This window comes from Corvus cornix, chromosome 4, assembly GCF_000738735.6.
Source record: "Corvus cornix cornix isolate S_Up_H32 chromosome 4, ASM73873v5, whole genome shotgun sequence".
Taxonomy (NCBI): domain Eukaryota; kingdom Metazoa; phylum Chordata; class Aves; order Passeriformes; family Corvidae; genus Corvus; species Corvus cornix.
The window spans coordinates 12,300,415-12,318,102 of record NC_046334.1 but is presented as its reverse complement, the minus strand read 5'-3'; the positions used below and the strand labels follow the sequence as shown (position 1 = coordinate 12,318,102).

Sequence of the window (17,688 nt, the reverse complement as noted above, 5' to 3'; positions counted from 1 at the left end):
AGGGGTTATGGTGAAAAACTGATGAAAATGCGAGTATTCTACTGCTTATTTTGTTGTGGCATTAGATAAATCATAGGTAGCAATTGAATAAATTCGTTATAAGCCTTTATTTAGCAGAAACATGCCTCTAAACCCATACTTGTGATACTTCATAGTGGCTTACACAGTTTGGATAAATGCAATATTTGACTGCATTATGTATTCAACCAGGTCAAGAATTTAAACCCAGCACTTCCCAGAGGCAGCATGTTTCATTTCCACTGGTACCCTGAGTGCCCACAGGAGAATCCCGTTACTGATATTTAAGTGCGTAAGGCACAATGGGATTTGGAAACATGAAAAAATGTTACGTTGGCTCTAACAATAGTTGGCCCTCAAGGGCAGAAGCAATACTTGCCATGACTTGAGGCTATGCAAGTCTGTCTCTTAATGCCTTGCCCTTTTAATTAAGGTATATTTTTGAAAAACGAATAGATAATATTAAATTCTCTACTGGTTTATTTGTGTTACATTCAAAAGGCAGACAATGCTTATTCCAGCATAGCTGTGCATACATATCTAAGAAGGTGAGGTAGTATCCACACAAGAAAACCCAGTTGCCCTAAAGGTTTATTTGTGCTTAGTGGTGCTTTTCCAAAGTTTGATAGAGTTTTGTGTGGATTTGGGGGGGGAAAGGAACCCCAGGGAGTTACTATAAAATTATTCACTCTAAGTACTGTGTTATTGCAATAACAGATGTTGTGGAAATAATCCGTTAATTGCTACATTTATTACAGAATAGTTGATGAGCCTGTAACCTCTGTTGCAATTCTTTGCATGATACTTGTACTTGCATGCTAACTAAAGTGTACATTTTTATATATTTATATAGCAGAGGGGAACAACAGGAAAATACAATTCCTGCCAGGTGCTAAATGTACCCTCACATTGTACGTGATTGTAACACCCAGCACTGCTGCAAGATCAGGTTTTGATGAGATACACATTTAGGAATAAAGTCAAGCATTGCCTACAAATGCCAGAGCTTCTGTGAAAATGGCAGGAAAAGCTGGTTTGAAACAAGAGAGTGGTTTCAAATCTGCATAAAGCTGGTCTGGAAAGAAAAAGAGGTTGGCATTTCTTGTTTCTGCTGTTCTGTTTACACAGGCTGTGCTCTGCCAGATGGATGAGTACAACTCCCCCAAGGCTTTCTCTGTGACCTTTGAGAGCATCAGCAGTGAAATGAAGCTGCACTAATTTGCACTGAAACTTTGCTATATGTAGCTTGTCTTATTTTCCTTAAATCAAGCTTTTCAGGCAAGGCAGTACATGTATTTCATATTGCTTTTTTCTTTCTGCAGTATTTAGTAATGTGTGATTAAATGCTTTTCACATAAAGCTTTCTTACCTGGGCTTTTCCCCTGGGTGGAGATGGGAGAGGAGGAAAAAACGAATACAAAGGAATACAACAGATGCTGGTCATGGTATTTTTGTGCTGCCAGATGATGCTGAGGTACTTCAGTATCAAGTACAGAACTGGGGTCATAAAATATATATATATATATATATATTTATATATATATATATAACATGCAAGGTGTTGGAATGGGTATGCATTAGTTTGGTAAATGTCTATTATGGGGGGATGTGCTATGGGAAAGCTTATGCTAAGGATGGGTTCAAGATGTTTTGGAAAAGCAAGTATTTCTCTCTTGCTTCAAACGGATGTTTGTGTCCTAAGGCCTGTGTTAAAGGGAAAGAAGCAACATTGATGAATTTATCTTATTTCTATGTAAAATAATGGTAGATGCTTCAAAGATAAAGTAGGTCATAAAAACATGGATGTTCCTGCCATGTCTTCACAACCCACAGTAAATTGGATCAGAGCTATTGTGTGTGCAAGTCTGTTCAGGTGCAGAGAGATGTTCTGACCTAAAACCTCAGAGCATATTTCTCAGTTTTTATTTCCATTCACTCCACTTTCCAACTTGCCCACAGAGACCAGTTCTTGTGTTTGTGTGATTCCCTTCCTTCCCCTGAGCCATAATTCTGTTCTCTCAAGAACCCCTGTACATAACAAGAACCCCTGTACAAAACTGTCTCCCTGGAAGGACTGGTAAGAGAGTCAGGCTTAGGGTATCATTTAGCTGATAATTTTCATTGTGTGAATGAGACCTATTGTGTTCCTGTGTTCTGGAAAGCTGTTTCCATTTGAGTTAGTCCTGCCTAGCTCTCACTTTGTCCTTCCTTTTAAAGCTTCATTTAATCTCTATGTGCATTTCAAAGAGAACTGCTAAAATCTAGACCCAAGGTGTCATTTCCATCTCTGAACAAACAGTGTGTGCCATCTCAGACTCCCATAACCAGCTGGCTTCAGAAATAAAACCAGCTGGAAGTGCTGAGAGCTGTGTGCTGTGTCAGGACAAGGTCTGGCTGCAGGCTTGCAGCAGGGAGGAAGGATACCTTACAAAACCACTTTGACAGGCATTTCTGTTTTTACAGTTTCCATGCTTTCTTGGCATCAGCTTAGCCTTAGTTTCCTCTTCCTGAGGCTTCTTACATAGAAACAGAGCAGTACTCTGACACAGGTCAGCTCTGTTCACCTGCCCAAACACTGCTCTGCCACAAGAATTGTTTGCCTTTTGTACAGGCAGCTCCTTCCTTCTGAATTCCCTTAGTATGCACAAGGTAAAGCACTGACATACATATAGATATAAATGTATCAGTTCTTGATGCTTGCCCAGGAACAGCAGTGGTGCCCCTGTTAGCAATAGCATGGCGCTGCTGCTGTCAGACAGTTGAAATTCCTGGAAGGTTTTATTTTTAGTTCTTTCTAGTTATAAAAACCTAGTCATCACAGGGTGTCTAATGGCATCTGTCACGGGAGAAGCAGGACTGCCTGATAGGAGCTGCAAGACCAAAGAATTTGAATGTCACAAGGCAGGGTGTAGGCTTTCTGTGGAGTGAGGAAGTGGGATGGGATGCTTGTTTAGAGCTGATTTCAAGTAACACTCAAGTGGGCTTAAGCCTAGTCCTACTTCTTAAGTGCTCCCCTTGGAGCTCATAGGGCACCACTCAAATTCTGGACTAATTTCCATGAGTCCAAATACATCTGTACTGATCTCCCCTACTCTGCAGTATTTTAAAATGTGTATAAAACCATGTGGAAAATGCCCAGGCAAAAGCTGCCGCTTCTCATTTAGTACTTCAAGCTCTTAAGCTAATGCTGGAGGGCATTGTTTTCCTGATAGAAGGTTTTGCAGGCTGCTAAAAACACAACACGTGCTAGAATTTACATACACACATCTGTACACAGCAACTGAATCCAGACCATAGCCTTGACCATTTGAAATACACCTTGTGCCTTTGCTGTGAGAAATACACCACAGTGGCAAGTGCCTCAAAGTGCCTCTTCTCAAAGAAGAACATGGAAGAAATCAAGGCAGAAGTAGGGTAATTCCAACAGAAAAAATTGTGCACCGGCTGCATCTTGCCTGACTGCTCCTGACCTTTCCTGTACCTGTAGTAACAACCTTAGCTAGGTTTGCAGCAATGATTTCTCACACACTGAACTACATTCTTATATCCTTAGTTCACCCATGGGGCTGGGTAGTTTGTTTGGTACTCCAGTCATCTGCTGATAGATGAGTTACTCCTCTGGCAGATAGTCACCCCAGCCCTTCCTGGGGCATAGGCACATAATCGGTGCTGCACCCCCAAAATGGGAAGCACTACCCTGACTAAGATACTGGGACAGTCAGAAGTGTCACTGATGCTTCCTTTTTGGCAGGGCCATGGATGTGTTTATCAGCAACAGAATTAATTTGGTCGAGTTCTTCTAGTTCTGGTGGAGAGTTACTTAATAGTACAAAAATGTAGAGCAAGCAGGAACCGGAAGGGCCAGGCAGGCGAGCACTTGAGCCACGCTGATTAATGCCCAAACTTCGGTGCGTGTGGGAAGTGCTGCACCCAAATAAAGTAACAGATTCGCGGGCTGTTCCAGCAGACAGCTGTTTTCAGAACAAACTTCACACAAAACATGGACACTTCAGGATGAACTGGTGCAGGTGGAAAATGCAACGGCGGTGCTAAGTGGAATTGATTAAAAACTCTGCAAATGTTTCAGCAGTGTGCATAGAAACTTAGAAACATTCTTGCAGTCCAGAAAGCAAACTGTAATCTGGGCTGCATCAAAGGGAGAGTGGGCAGTAGGTCGAGGGAGGTGATTGTCTCCCTCTACTCCAGACTCCATCTGTGGTACTGCATCCAGCTGTGGGTCCCTCAAAATAAGAAGGATGTGGACCTGTTAGGAGGTCACAAAGGTGATCAGAGGGCTGGAGCAACTCTCCTTTGAGGAGAGGCTGAGAGAGCTGGGGTTGTTCAGTCTGGACAGGAGAATGCTCCAGGGTGACCTTAGAGCACCTTCCAGTAGCTGAAGGGACAACAAGAGAGCTGTAGAGAGACTTTTTGCAAGGGCACGGAGTGATAGGACAAGAGGGGAGCAGCCTAAAGCTGAAGGAGGGTTAGTTTAGACTTGATGTCAGGAAGAAACCATTTACTGTGTGGGTGGTGAGGCATCAGCACAGGTTGCCCAGAGAAGCTGTGGACATCTCATTCCTGGAAGTGTTCAAGGCCAGGCTGGATGGGGCTTTGAGCAACCTGGTCTAGTGGGAGGCATCCCTGCCCATGGTGTGGGGTTTGGAATAACACAAGCCATTCTATGATACTAAGCCATACCTACTCCGTGGCTGCAGCTGGCTCCTTCCCGACAGGCCTCCCGGGCAAGGCCAGCTGTCGCCAAAGGAGGAGTTTCGGTACAGACTGGACTCTTCGAGGAGCACCTGGGGCGCAGGCCCAGAGCCGACCTGAATCTTTTTGTAACAGTAATTCCAAGCTTCCTGCCTCTGTAATTAGGACGTACACTTGTTCCAACAGTGTAGCAGGGAGAGGCAGGTTTCAGCCTGACACGGCTGTGTGCTGCTGGGACTCGGGTTCCCGCAGTGGAGGCGGCAGCTGGGGTGCCGGGCTGACATCTCAGCCCTGGAGCGGCAGCGTTCAGCCTGTAGCCATTTTCCAGCCCGCTGGTTGTACACGGAAACGCCCACGGCCGCTCGGGCAGGCCGGGATGCTGGAGGAGGCGGCTGCAAGGGTGCAAAGGTGCGAGCAGGAAAGGAATCAGCTGGAAACACAGGTTTATTTTGCAATGGTTGAGGCGTTTGGGTAACCCCGGGTTTCGGGCGTCTTGGTGCTGATTTGAGGCTCGAAGATGCTGTTGGAGCCCTTCCAGAGGGTGAGGAAGGTCCTGCTCACGCCAGCGCGGTTCTTCCCGGCGGGGAGCGGAGCGCTGCAGCCCCGGGCCCGCCCTCCGCGGGGGTGGTGCCGGCGGCGGCGGGCGCGGGGGGCCGGAGCGGAGGATGCTGCTGCCGCTCCTGCTGCTGCTGCCGGCGCTGGCCGAGGGGCAGCGGGCGGCCGGTGCTGCGGCTGGGGCTCCAGGGCAGCCCCCGAGGGGAGGTGAGCCCGGCTTTCCTCTCCCTCACGCTGGATGCCAGCCTCGCCCGGGACCCGCGCTATGTCGCCTTGCTCAGGTGAGCCGCCTCTCGCCCCTTTGGGCAAAGGAAAAAGGTCTTGGGAGGGTGGGCCATCCCGGCAAACGCGCTGCGGAGCGAGCTGGGGGGAACGGGGAGTCCCCCACCCCTGGAACTGGGGTCGGGAAGAGGCTGCTGGATCCCCTCTGCTTCGCGGTTCACGAATTCCATCCTCCCAGGGCAGAAGGCGGTACCTTCCGCAGGTGCGAGCCTCGCCGGCTCCTTTGTGCTCGGGGAAGGGGTGGCTGGGCTGGGTGAATGCAGGCAAGGGTCAGCTCGGGGATAAGCCTGGGAGAGGAGCTGCTTTGCTAGCAGGACAAAAAAAGAGAAGGAAACTGAGAGAATTGCGGTTGTTCGGCCTCGAGAAATAGAGGCTTCAGGGTGCCCTTATCGCTTCCCGAACTACCGGAAAGAAGGTTGTAGTGAGATGTGGGTCGGTCTCTTCCAGGTAACAAGTGACTGGAGGAGAGGAAACGGCCTCAAGTTGCACCAGGGAGAGTTTAGATTGGATATTAAGAAAAATTTCTTCACTGAGAGGGTAGTCATGCACTGGAACAGGCTGCCCAGGGAAGCAGATGGTGGGATCACCATCTGTGAAGGTATTCAAAAAATATGTGGATCCTCCAGTCCTGATTTCCTTCTTCCCACCACTTGCAAGTTTTCCTCCTCACTGAAGTGGTGAGAAAGGTGTCACCAGCTTTACTGGAAAGTGCTCAAGTCCCCAGCATCCAGCCCCAACCATACACCTTGCGGTTCAGTCTGGGGCCAGCCCTGCCACCACAAGGAGCAGGAAGTATTTGGTGGCCTCTAATCTGCTGTTTGTCACCAGGAGCAGATAGTGCCTAATGTGCCTGGTGCCCTCTGACGCCTCGCAGTGTCCCTCAGAGAGGGCTGGGTGTCGGTACTGCACATCCTGCACGGGGTGTGAGCACATCACAGTTATGTTCTTTTGTACACCTGCTTTGATAAAGCTAACACTTGTCCCAGCAGGGAGTCCTAATCTCCCTTGGGTACAAAGGCAATTGCTTTGGCTGTTGTCGATGGAAGTTGGGGCTGATGATGTAAAGTCAGTTTTGTGTCCACCTTCTCACAGGACATTTATGTTGGTGTTGCACAAACAAAGCCAAAACATCTGGGGGAGGAGGGTGTTTAGGACCAAAAAAACAAGCCTGTTTTGAAGTTTTGCCTTACTTTGCCCCAAGATTTGACTCCCTGCCTGTGACCATGTTCCCTCAGGCATGTCCTCCCCTTGTTGCCTCATAGACGCTCTCCTGGCTCACTTGGCCATCAGTGTCCGTCTTGTACATCAGACTGTACAGGACAGAGGGCTGGGATGCAGATCCCAGCATGGTGTCAGGAATGCCCTGAGGCTACTGGGTAGCCCCAGGTCACCTGCTGCAGCATGGTCCTCAAAGTGCTTGCCATGTTTACCCTCAACACAGTCTACATAAATATAGTGGTTTTCTGTTTCTCTGCATTCCTTCCTCAGCAACTCCAAACTGCGTGCCCTGGCAATGGCCCTGTCCCCAGGTTTCCTGAGGTTTGGTGGCACTGAGACAGATTTTCTTATCTTTGATCCCAACAAGGATTCAACTTCAGAAGAAAAAATCCTCTGGGAACTTCAGGCACAGCAAGGTAAAGTGGGCATCAATGTGTTAGACTTGAAACCATCCTGGGTTTTGGAGGGTCTTTGATACAGGCTGAGGATGATGCAAGAGCACAGCAGCAGCATTGGGGGCCCTCCACAGGGTCAGTATTGCTGACATCCATGGAGAGGAGATCTGTGGGCTTTCAGCATGGTTTGCGGGAAGAGCTGTGCCAGCCATGGGAAAGTGAGAAAGGATGTGGGGAAACTTGCATCCTCCCTGGCATCTGCTGAGACTCTCCGTTTGCTGTCTTCTGCTTCCTGCAACAGTCTTGGGAGCTCCCCCACTGCCTGGGAGGCAGTCAAAGTCAGCTCAGAAGTTGCAGCTTCATTATGAAAATTAAGTAACACACAGAAGAAATAATCTGAGGAGAACAGTGTTCAATCTCTCTGCCAAAGCCAGAGAGCTGGGCTGGGGGTGCAGCTTTGCCCTCTTGCCACTTTGACAGGGCAAACCTGCTAGACCCCTGCCAACTGCTTGAGCTCGGTATTTTCTTTTTGAACTTAGCAAAAGTGCATAAATTCTTCAAGAGGTGTTTCAGATGAAAAAGTCCTGTCTGTTCCTGTGGCACATAGCACAACAGTGCAATCCTACACTACTGTGCAACCCCGTGATGCTCAGTTTTGAAGTCAAGTGGTACTTTTCCCCTCATAGCACTTTGCTAAGTGGCCACTTCCTGTGACTATGGCTTTTGCCTTCCTCTCTGGTTATGGCTTGTTCCTGGTTTGCATGCCAAGAAAAAACATGAAATTTGAAGGAAATGTGTCTTATGACTCCTGCCAGTGAGCCATGTGGGGAAGTCAGCACTTTCCCCTGCACGAGATGGGCAGTGCAGGAAGCATTGCCCTGTTCCTGCCCACAGCAAGGTGGGTTGTGATCCCAGCCACACCACTGCATGCCAGGTTGGCTTATCTGCCCCTCAGGCATGGCAGTCTATGCTTTGTCAGCTCACTGAAACAAGGGTTCGCTGGCTGTGGAGGTGAGGAGTTAATTCCTATCACCCTTCTGCCCTACAGAGGCTTGTGGCTCGAAACCTGCATTTGCTGCTGTTGAGAAGCTGCTGCTGGCCCAATGGCCTAGCCAGGAGAAGCTGATTCTTGCCGAACAGAACCGGAAAAAGCACAAAAACACCACCATTACAAGTAAGACTTAAACAGGGGGATGCAATTCTCTGCCCCATGGTAAAAGGGTCATAGGCTGTTAGGAGCTGAAATCACTGAAAAAGAAACATTTCACCCACTTAGAAAAATATTCAGAGAACTCTTTTCCCACTGTTTGCCACCTCACGTTTAATAGTATTCAGCTGCAGGAGTTGGGAGGTTCTCAAAACTTGTTAAATGTTGTGTAGTGGGGCCTGACTTCTTCTGTCTGGTTGGGAGAGTTTGGCACATCTGTAGCATCAGGCTAAATAAATACAGGCAGTAAAGATTGTTGCTTGGCCAGAGCTCAACTAGCACACTCTAACCTTGAGATAAATAGCCCTCCTTTCTCCTCTGTGCAGGAAATACACTGGATATTCTCTACAGCTTTGCAAACTGCTCAGGGTTTCACCTGATCTTTGGACTCAACGCCTTGCTGCGGAAAGGTGGCTTGCAGTGGGACAGCTCGAATGCCCAGGAATTGTTGGACTACTGTGCTTCCCAGAGGTACAACATCTCCTGGGAGCTTGGGAATGGTAAGTGCTTGTTGGCCAGGCCAGCCGCCACCTGGAAAAGTACCACCACAGGGTATGGTCTGGTAACTTTGGATGTTTTGGATGATGGCACATAAAGGCAAGGTGATGTTTTATTAAGAGACATTAAGGTCTTAATTTGCAACAAGGGATTTCACAAGAAGACACAATGAATGAGCAAATTGAGATGATTTTGCTGATCCTACTAGGGCTTTGAGAGGAGGTGAACGATGTCCCACAAGGTGCAGAATGTCACCTATGGGGACTGGCTGCGACAGAGTGCTGGACAGCAGCATGCTGTATCCCCTGGGCTTTTGGTTTCATGCTCACCTTCCAATATCTCACCCACATCAGGCCAGATCAGGTGAAGCCTTAGGGGACTGGTGCTTCCCATTTGGATGTAACTGCCCTATTCTGTGCCCCAGAAATAGAGTGGAATGTTGATGTGCACGTGTCTTCCCCAGAGCCCAACAGCTTCAGGAAGAAATCTGGCATCCACATCGATGGCTTCCAGCTGGGGCAAGATTTTATTCACTTACGCCAGCTCCTGAATAACTATGCCCTCTACCAGCATGCCAAGCTCTATGGTCCCGATGTTGGGCAGCCCCGAAAGCACACTCAGAGACTGCTGAGAAGGTAGGGGTGTGAGGTGCCAGCAGCACTCCCTGGGGTGGGGCAGGTGTGGAGAATTGTGGCTTGTCTGCCCCTAGATGCAGGAGGCATGAAGAGGCTTCAAGGTAGGGGTTGAACAATTTTTTTTCCCTTGACTGAGGACAACTAAAATCTTACCTGCATGCATGAGTTCAAGGCTTGAATACTCAGCCAGGTGAAACTCAGCTGCTGGCAGTACACCAGTGGTCCACACGTTTTCCCACTGAGCACTGGCTCTAGGGTTGTGCCAACAAGGGCTTTTAGCCTGAGAAACACCCATGTGTTATATAAACATCAGTTCATCTTCCCAGCAACCTGCGGAGGCAGCCCGGCTGCCCAAAGCCTGCATAAAAGCCATGGCAAGCCTGGTCCCCAAGCACTCACCATCAGTACTGCCAGCTGGGGGGGAGGGGGGGCTGCGATTGGCGTTGCACTGGTGGGAGGGCCATGACCCATCACTAGTACTGCTAACCGTCTGCTCTCTGCCATGCCCTCTGGTTGCAGCTTCCTGAAATCGGGAGGGAAGGTCATCGACTCAGTCACATGGCACCAGTAAGTACCGTTTGGATACCACTATCACTCTGATTACTGCCTCGTTTTCTTTACAAAATGTCAATTTGAACAGAACTGTCAATCTCAACAGAAAAGAGGGGTGAAATGTGCCTTTCGACAGTTCCTTGGGGGCCTCTCCACAAATTTCTCTGTTCAGAATAAGAGATGAATTGAGGGAGCACATTACAGAAATGCTGAAGTCTCCAAAGGGTCTACTTGGTGCAGAGACCCAAAAGCTGTGGTGGGGGGTTGTCACATAAGCACAGCAGCAGAAAATGCATTATATGCAAGAGGATCATTTTGCTTGCTCTATTTATATCTACTTGATATAAAGGAAAAGCCCTGCAGGTCTGGCTGACCCTTGTCCATGGAAAAGTGCCAGCAGCTCCTCCTGCTCCCTTGAGTTCGTTCTCTGAGTCATTTTAGTCTCTGTGTGGGTAACTCACCCTCAGATCCCACATGCAGCGCAAGCAGCCCTGGCACGTGGCCCTTTGCTCTTGATTTGTAGGTTTAAAGTGCTCACGAGGGCAGTGGAGTAAGTTGACCCCAGGGCCATGAACTCCACATGTTTGAACGTCTTTTCCATGTGAAGGCATGTCAAAAGCAGGACATTTACATGCATCAGTGAGGTAACAGTGGGAAAAGAGGCACATACTTATTTTTTATATATATGCATACATACATGAATTATCTCTGTATTTTGAGCTACTAGAAAGGCATGAAATATGTCCTTTCCCCTTCCTGGCCTGTTCTTTACTAATTTAGGATTATCAGGTTTTAGCTTCCTCTTGTGGCTGGAAGGCTTCAGCTACTTCTGGTAGGACTGAGTGATAGGATGAAATGCAAAAACCACAGGGATCCCAATTTATGTGGACAAACCAGACTTAAAAGCTCTTCTGCTCATGGTGGAGGGCAACCTTCATGCCACAAGGATGCCCACATTCTCGCGCCCTCCAAGTGGCCAAAATATTCCAGCAGAGGGACAGATTCTGGGATATTATATTTTTAATATATAACTTGATACAGTAAAGCAAGTAATCACATAGGAGTGTCAGACTCCTCAACAAGAGAAGAGATACAGAAGCTGGCTCTTGGTGATGTTTTCCTTATTCTAAACGAGTAGATGCAAACAAACCTAATACTTCTACTGGTGGAAATTTCTGTGATATCCTGCCTCTATGGAGGTAATTATATCTGATAGTCCCTTAAATACAAGTGACAGACCTACACATCTGGAAAACAAAAACTAAAAAGCACTGGACAGAAAACCGTGCTGTGGATAAATGTACCAATCAACTGAATACTTTCAGTGGTGTTTTGTACCACTGGTGGTATTTTTCCCTAATTTTGGCTATGTTTTTTCCCCTATTTTCAGTTACTATGTGAATGGACGGAGTGCAACAAGGGGGGATTTCTTGAGCCCTGAAGTGCTGGATTCCTTTGCCGCAGCCATATATGAAGTCCTGGAGGTGCCTTGTCCTGTTCAATCATTCCTAAGTTCAGTTTCCAGGGGGTTAGCAGAGAATCCAGAATAAAGCACCATTTCTTACTAGCAATAAATAGGGATGCTCAAAGCTTGTGTTCTGCTGACGCTGTAAATTTAAAAAAAACCCCATAAGATTAGCAATACTAACAATAAATGATCTCCATCAGTTTGCTATGCAGCAAAAGTGCGTGATGCCATGCATTACACACTTACAGCATTCTCATTTATTGATGTAGTAATTACTCAGGGGTGTAAGTTATGGTTATCCCATTTTCCCGGCTGCATTGTTTTTTGTATTTTGAGATCCTGAGAACAGTATAACTTAGAATATAGCACTACTCAGCACAAGAAGAATTATGGGACCTGGATTTAGTGATGTTTTACATGGGTAGCAAGTTCTTTTTGGGGGGGAAGATGTAAATCTACTTCTAGTCCTTTAGATCCAAATTTCTGTGACATCCCATCTCAGGGTGTTATCCCTTAAATGCATACATCCTAAATGAGCCTTTGGCTAAAGCACAAAATGTTGTTTATTTCAGTAGCCAAAAAACTTAACTGTTGTCTCTTTCTCTTCTTCCCTAATGCCACACTGGCCAGATTGTTGGTGGGACTGTTCCAGACAAGAAGGTCTGGCTGGGAGAGACAAGCTCTGCCTATGGAGGAGGAGCTCCCAGACTGTCTAACACTTATGTTGCTGGCTTTATGTGAGTACCATGTCCCAGGTGTGGGGAAATTACATATTTTGCCAGCTGAAGAGGGCTGCCCCACAGGAGGAATGTGGCTTCCTCAGGCTTTCTGGGGAGTGTGGGCAGTTTTTTTCCCTCCTGTAAGACATGATGACCTTTTTAGAAGGGCCTGGTGGACCAGCAAGTCAAAGTCTGGTAATGACAGGTGACCTTGTTGTTGGTGTGATGATTTCTCTCAGCCTTCAGACCCTTGGCCAGTTCAGGAGAATCTGCTGCCGCTCCTGGTTTCCACCACCTGCAAACAGGGGAACAGAGCAACTGTTCCCACCAACTTGGACTTCAAGAGGTGGTCTGAAATTACTTTTTCATGTAATCAATGCAAGATCTGAATTGAAATTATTTGTGTGATTTTAAGGAAGTAGCATCATGCACTAATTTTTGCTTTCATGCTTCCCGAGCTGGTTGGAGAGGGGCAAGAGGGTACAGTTGAGGTCAGCAATTTCATCTGTGTGATATTTGCCTCATTTTTTGGCAGGTGGTTGGACAAACTCGGGCTTTCAGCCAGGCAGGGGATTGATGTGGTGATGAGACAGGTTTTCTTTGGGGCAGGGACCTATCACCTGGTGGATGCCAACTTTGAGCCTTTGCCGGTATGTAAATGACACCCCCTGGATGCACCTCTGCACAGGCAATGCTGGGTGTGGAGGGACAAGTCAGCTATTTTAACACCTTTTTTTGCTTGGATGGTCACAGGTATCCTTATACCTAAAGTTATCTCATGTTCCACGAGGGGTTAATGTGTTATTACATATATATGTATGCACACAAGATATTTAGTGCAACTGCAGGGGTGCAGCCAGTCTTCAGCACGGCAGAGACTGATCCGTGGGACACAATGCTCTGGTTTGTACGCAGGTGCTCCTGGAGCTCACAAGGCTTTTCTGGATGGCCTGTTTTGGTTTGGCTACTCCTCAGCTGAGTTTATAAACAGAATTGAAAAGAGGTATTAAAATAAATCATATTCCACACGAAAACCTGGCCAACATGAAGTCAAGACTCAAGCATTATAGGTCATGAGCATATTCATCCTACAGTGGTGTCTGAAGGATAATTAAATTGAAATGTATATTCAGTATAGTTTGATTCATTAGGAAATAACAGTTTGCTGTGATAAAACTTTATTATAGGAACTATACATTGTTCTTGCACATATAGCACATTTCTTTGTACTACTAGCACTTAGCTTGGGGTGAGAGGACAGCATCTTTCTTTTTAGCTTCCCTCTCATTTTTCTGCTTCCAAATTGTGATTTTCGTGGGTTGTCTTAGATCCAGCCTGAAAGAAAACCCAGCATATGGGGATTTCCTGTCCTGCTTGCTCAGCTGGTTCCTATGCCAGGGGCTGCATCATCAGGCTCATTGCTTTGGGCTTTTTATTCCCTCATTTAAAATAGATTTAAGTTGGACTGAAACTATGTGCCTTGTTCCTCACCTACAGGCAGTACAGATGTTAATCAAGCCAATAACGCTTCAGAGGCAGGGAAATTCAAACCCAAGTCCATCAGCTGTAGTTAGCACAGAAATTAGGAAGCACAGCAGCATCAGAAGGCTGCACCTTCTTGCAGAGGGATTGAGCATGAAGGCTGATAGGAAAAGTACTTTCCCAGGCTTGTGGTGAGTCAGAAGAGAAACACAAAGGTTTTCCTCCTAGAAAAACCTCAAAGACAAACAGATGAGCTGGGAGAAGCTCCCTGAAAGCCTGGAAAGACCTCGAAAAAATGAGTCTGCGCTGGGCATCATCCTGCTCTGAGGCATCATCCTGGGGTGTCAGAGGATGCACTGGTGACTCACTCGGGTTCAGAAATCAATCCTGAGACCTGTTCAAAAGTAAAATGTTAATGAAAGGCGTTAGAGTTTAGGAGTTTCTTTCTGGTGTTGCACCTGTGCCTTAGGCGCAAGCTTTCCTGCAGGAAGGGCAGTTCACACCCCTGCATTCAGCCCTCAGGTTCTCTGTACCCTGCAGAAGGGTGTTTCCAAAATGCAAACAATCTCTCCCTGACAGAGCTCTGAGAGTTGCAAATGAGGGGAGAAATGACTCTAAGGTACCTTAGCTGCTCACAGGCAGGGCTTCCCTTGTAGCTATGGTGTTTGTGTGAATCTAAATAGATAGGGTGAAAAGCTTGGTAAAGCAAAAAGCTATAGGGGAAAACCTCTTGAAACGAGCTTCTAAATGAAGGTTAGATTCACAGCTCTGCTGTGTGGAGCACCTGGCATGTACATAAACGTTTCCATATTTTTTTGTGCCTCCCAGGACTACTGGCTCTCTCTGCTCTACAAGAAGCTGGTGGGTACCAAGGTGCTGCAGGTTGGCCTGGCAGGCGCTGACAAGAGGAAGCTCCGTGTCTACCTCCACTGCACAAACAGCCTCAAGTAAGCCTCCAGAAAGGACAAAATATCCCAAAAACTGAGCCCACAGCCAACCCCGGGCCAACAAATGTCATTTGGGACAGTGCAGGTTCGCACATTTTTTCTGTGAAACCTCTTTGTCTCCTCATCCCCACCATCACCTTCTCTTGCCCTGCAGCCCAAAGTACAGAGAAGGGGATGTGACGCTGTTTGCCTTAAACCTCTATAATGTTACCCAACATTTGGAGCTACCGAATTACCTATCGAGCAAGCACGTGGATCAGTACCTCTTATTGCCTCATGGCAAAGAGAACATTCTTTCCAGGTAAGTTACAATTCCTCCGGCCCCTGTGGAAAAGACTGTGAGTAGGCTTAGAAGGTCTTTAAAACCTCACCTTATTCAATGTGCCAGGGGAAAGAAGAGGTTACCATTCAGTCATATGGGTTTTTTTCAGTAAGATCTGACTTCTGTTAAATCAGGTCTCCTAAACTCAGGCTACTGAAAGCTTGCTAAGTTATAAGGACATTCACCTGATGTTAATTTGGAAGTATCTCCTAGCAGGCATCAGCAGTCTGGACCAGCAGCTAAAGTCCTTTATTTTTTTTTGCACAAGCACAGGTATATTGCTTTCCCAAGTGCTGGCTCCTGATTTACAGCAACGTGTTTAGGCTTTGTATGTTGATGGGGTGTTTTTGTTGTCATTGTTAATACATCCACAGGGAATGGATCTGCTCTGTGGGCATAGAATAATATGCATATTTTTAGGAGAAAAAAACAATTAAAATTTGTACTTTTCAAAGCCTTTTTTTAGCTGTTGACCTCACTGGAAGAGAAAGAAATGTACTTTTTGATGTGCTAGTGCTACCACTCTGAAGGAGTCCTTGCAGAGGGAGTGCTACAGATGTCTGTGTGTGTGTGTGTACACACACACTCAAGGGAAGTTTAGTTTGGCTTTGGGCTGAGTTACTGTTTACACTCAGGCCCAGAGCAGTTTGTACTCAGTGGTAAACAGAGCACAGCTGCCCAAACAGTCTCTCTGTCCCTTCTCCAGGTCTATTGAGCTGAACGGCCATGTGCTACGGATGCTGGATGACGAAACACTGCCAGAGCTTATGGAAAAGCCCCTTGGTCCCGGCACCCTGCTCGGCCTTCCAGCCTTCTCCTATGGCTTTTATGTTATCAAAAATGCCAAAGCTATTGCTTGCATTTAAGTGGTCAATACACACACTCAGGATAAATGAAAAGCACTTAGCTAGTAGGGAATTCTAATCCTAGAAATTCACATTTCTACCACGGGATTTAATTCTGGTAAGGGATGCAAATGTTGTAGCACTAGTATGAACTGAGAGCTGGGGAAGACATAAGATCCCACTGGGTAATTGGTACATGAAAGATCCCAGGAGAATTATCCAGGTAGAACAAGACCAGGCAGGGACTGGTTTTGCTCTTGATCCAGCCTATCACTGTGTTTGAGCATGGAATCCTCCTCCACACCATGCACAGAGCCACATCAGCTTCTCACACTGCTTGGGGCTCTGGCAGCCCAGGCACTGCAACCTCCCATCTCCCTCTCATTTCTGCAAGCACAGCTCCTAAAGCAGTTTCTTCAAAAGCTTGCCTTTAGAAAGGATGAGCAGGGTTTTCATTTGAGCTGCACAGCTGTGACTTTGCACCATGTGGGGAAGCCTGAGAGGGGGTTATGGTTGCTGAGGGTATCTTGGGGTGGAAAGCGTGGACATGCAAAGCAAACCACGGTCAGGGTGTTTGCACGGGGAAAGGCCACGCAGAGAAACCAGATCCTCTATCAGATTTGGGGTGGCGCCACACATTTTTCTCAAGCCAGGAGAGTTCAGTCACAAGATGGAGCTGTGGCCATGTGCTTTCCAAAGGCGAGTTGTTGGCGCGGGAAATGCAGGCTGTTCCTTTAGGGTGGTCTGCCTCTGCCATCACACACTTCCTCCCTGCAAGGAAAGGAGAGGAGCCTGCCAGCGCCCTGGCAATAACCCTCTGTGCTCAGGGGGCTGCACTGTGAGAGTTTGTGACTCCTTAACCTGCACCGCCCTGCAGGCAGCTCAGCTGGAAAGGACTTCCCTGAACCTATGCACGGGTGAAACTCTCTCTGCTTTACACTCCCTAACCTCGCGGAAACGGCATAGGAAAGAGGCTGAGCAAACCACTCACCCCACAACCACCAGAGGGATATCAGTGGCCTTAGAGCATCCTGGGGACAGAACTGCCCAGCCAGGCTCACATCCTTCCTACTGGGAGAACAGCGATTTTGGACAGAAATCTATGTTGGTGGTGGCTTTTCTCCCCAGCTCTGCCTTCACCATTTTTGCAGTTGGCTGTGCCAGCAATAGCTCCCTGTGGCACACAGGCTGCTGGTCCCCAGAGCAACAAAAGGCCTCAGACAGTAGCTGTGGCCACCTGCACATATTTATTTGCATCTACTTTTCTTGAAGGTAACCCACACAACTGTCAATGCCGTATGATGTTTTGAGCACAGCAGGGAAGAACAACTCCACATGACTGTACTTCCCTTTTTAAGGTTTAAAAAGATGCTACCAGCTACATGGGACTTAATGTAGGGCAGGGCACCTTTTTTTAATGAGAGTACTTTTGAAACTGATGTACTTTTGTAGCTGTGATGACAACCTGCACACTAAAAAGGTTATACTTGAGTTCAGTGTGTCAAAGGAGTGTGTGCATCCACAGATGCATTCTGTGAAGGGTTATGTATCAGGGGATAACACAGATCAGAAATGAGGAAGGCTGAGTTTGTTTATGTTGTCCAAGTTCCATAAAAGAAGTAAAGAGAGTGTAAGACGGAGTGGAAAGTCTTACGTACAGTCAGTATAAAGTTAATAATATCTTATTATTGTTATTAAAATATAAGTTACAACTAAAACATCAAAGTTATTATTTGTCTGGTAGCTTCTTTTTAGAACTTTTCTAAAAATTTTGTTTATTCCAATGCTTGTGGGTTTTGTATTTGAAGATTTTAATTAAAACTATTTATACCAGC

General features: G+C 46.9%; 1 protein-coding gene across 1 annotated transcript; it reads left to right on the top strand.

Annotated features, from left to right (window-relative positions):
• The first annotated feature begins 5,189 nt into the window (after positions 1 to 5,189).
• HPSE (heparanase) lies at positions 5,190 to 17,688 on the top strand. The gene is given in 14 exon segments (XM_039551398.1): positions 5,190 to 5,311; positions 5,313 to 5,450; positions 5,452 to 5,564; positions 7,054 to 7,199; positions 8,227 to 8,352; positions 8,712 to 8,885; positions 9,347 to 9,518; positions 10,038 to 10,085; positions 11,461 to 11,554; positions 12,169 to 12,275; positions 12,793 to 12,907; positions 14,568 to 14,686; positions 14,841 to 14,987; positions 15,715 to 17,688. Coding segments are annotated over 14 exon segments (1,725 nt in total). The 5' UTR covers positions 5,190 to 5,245; the 3' UTR covers positions 15,875 to 17,688.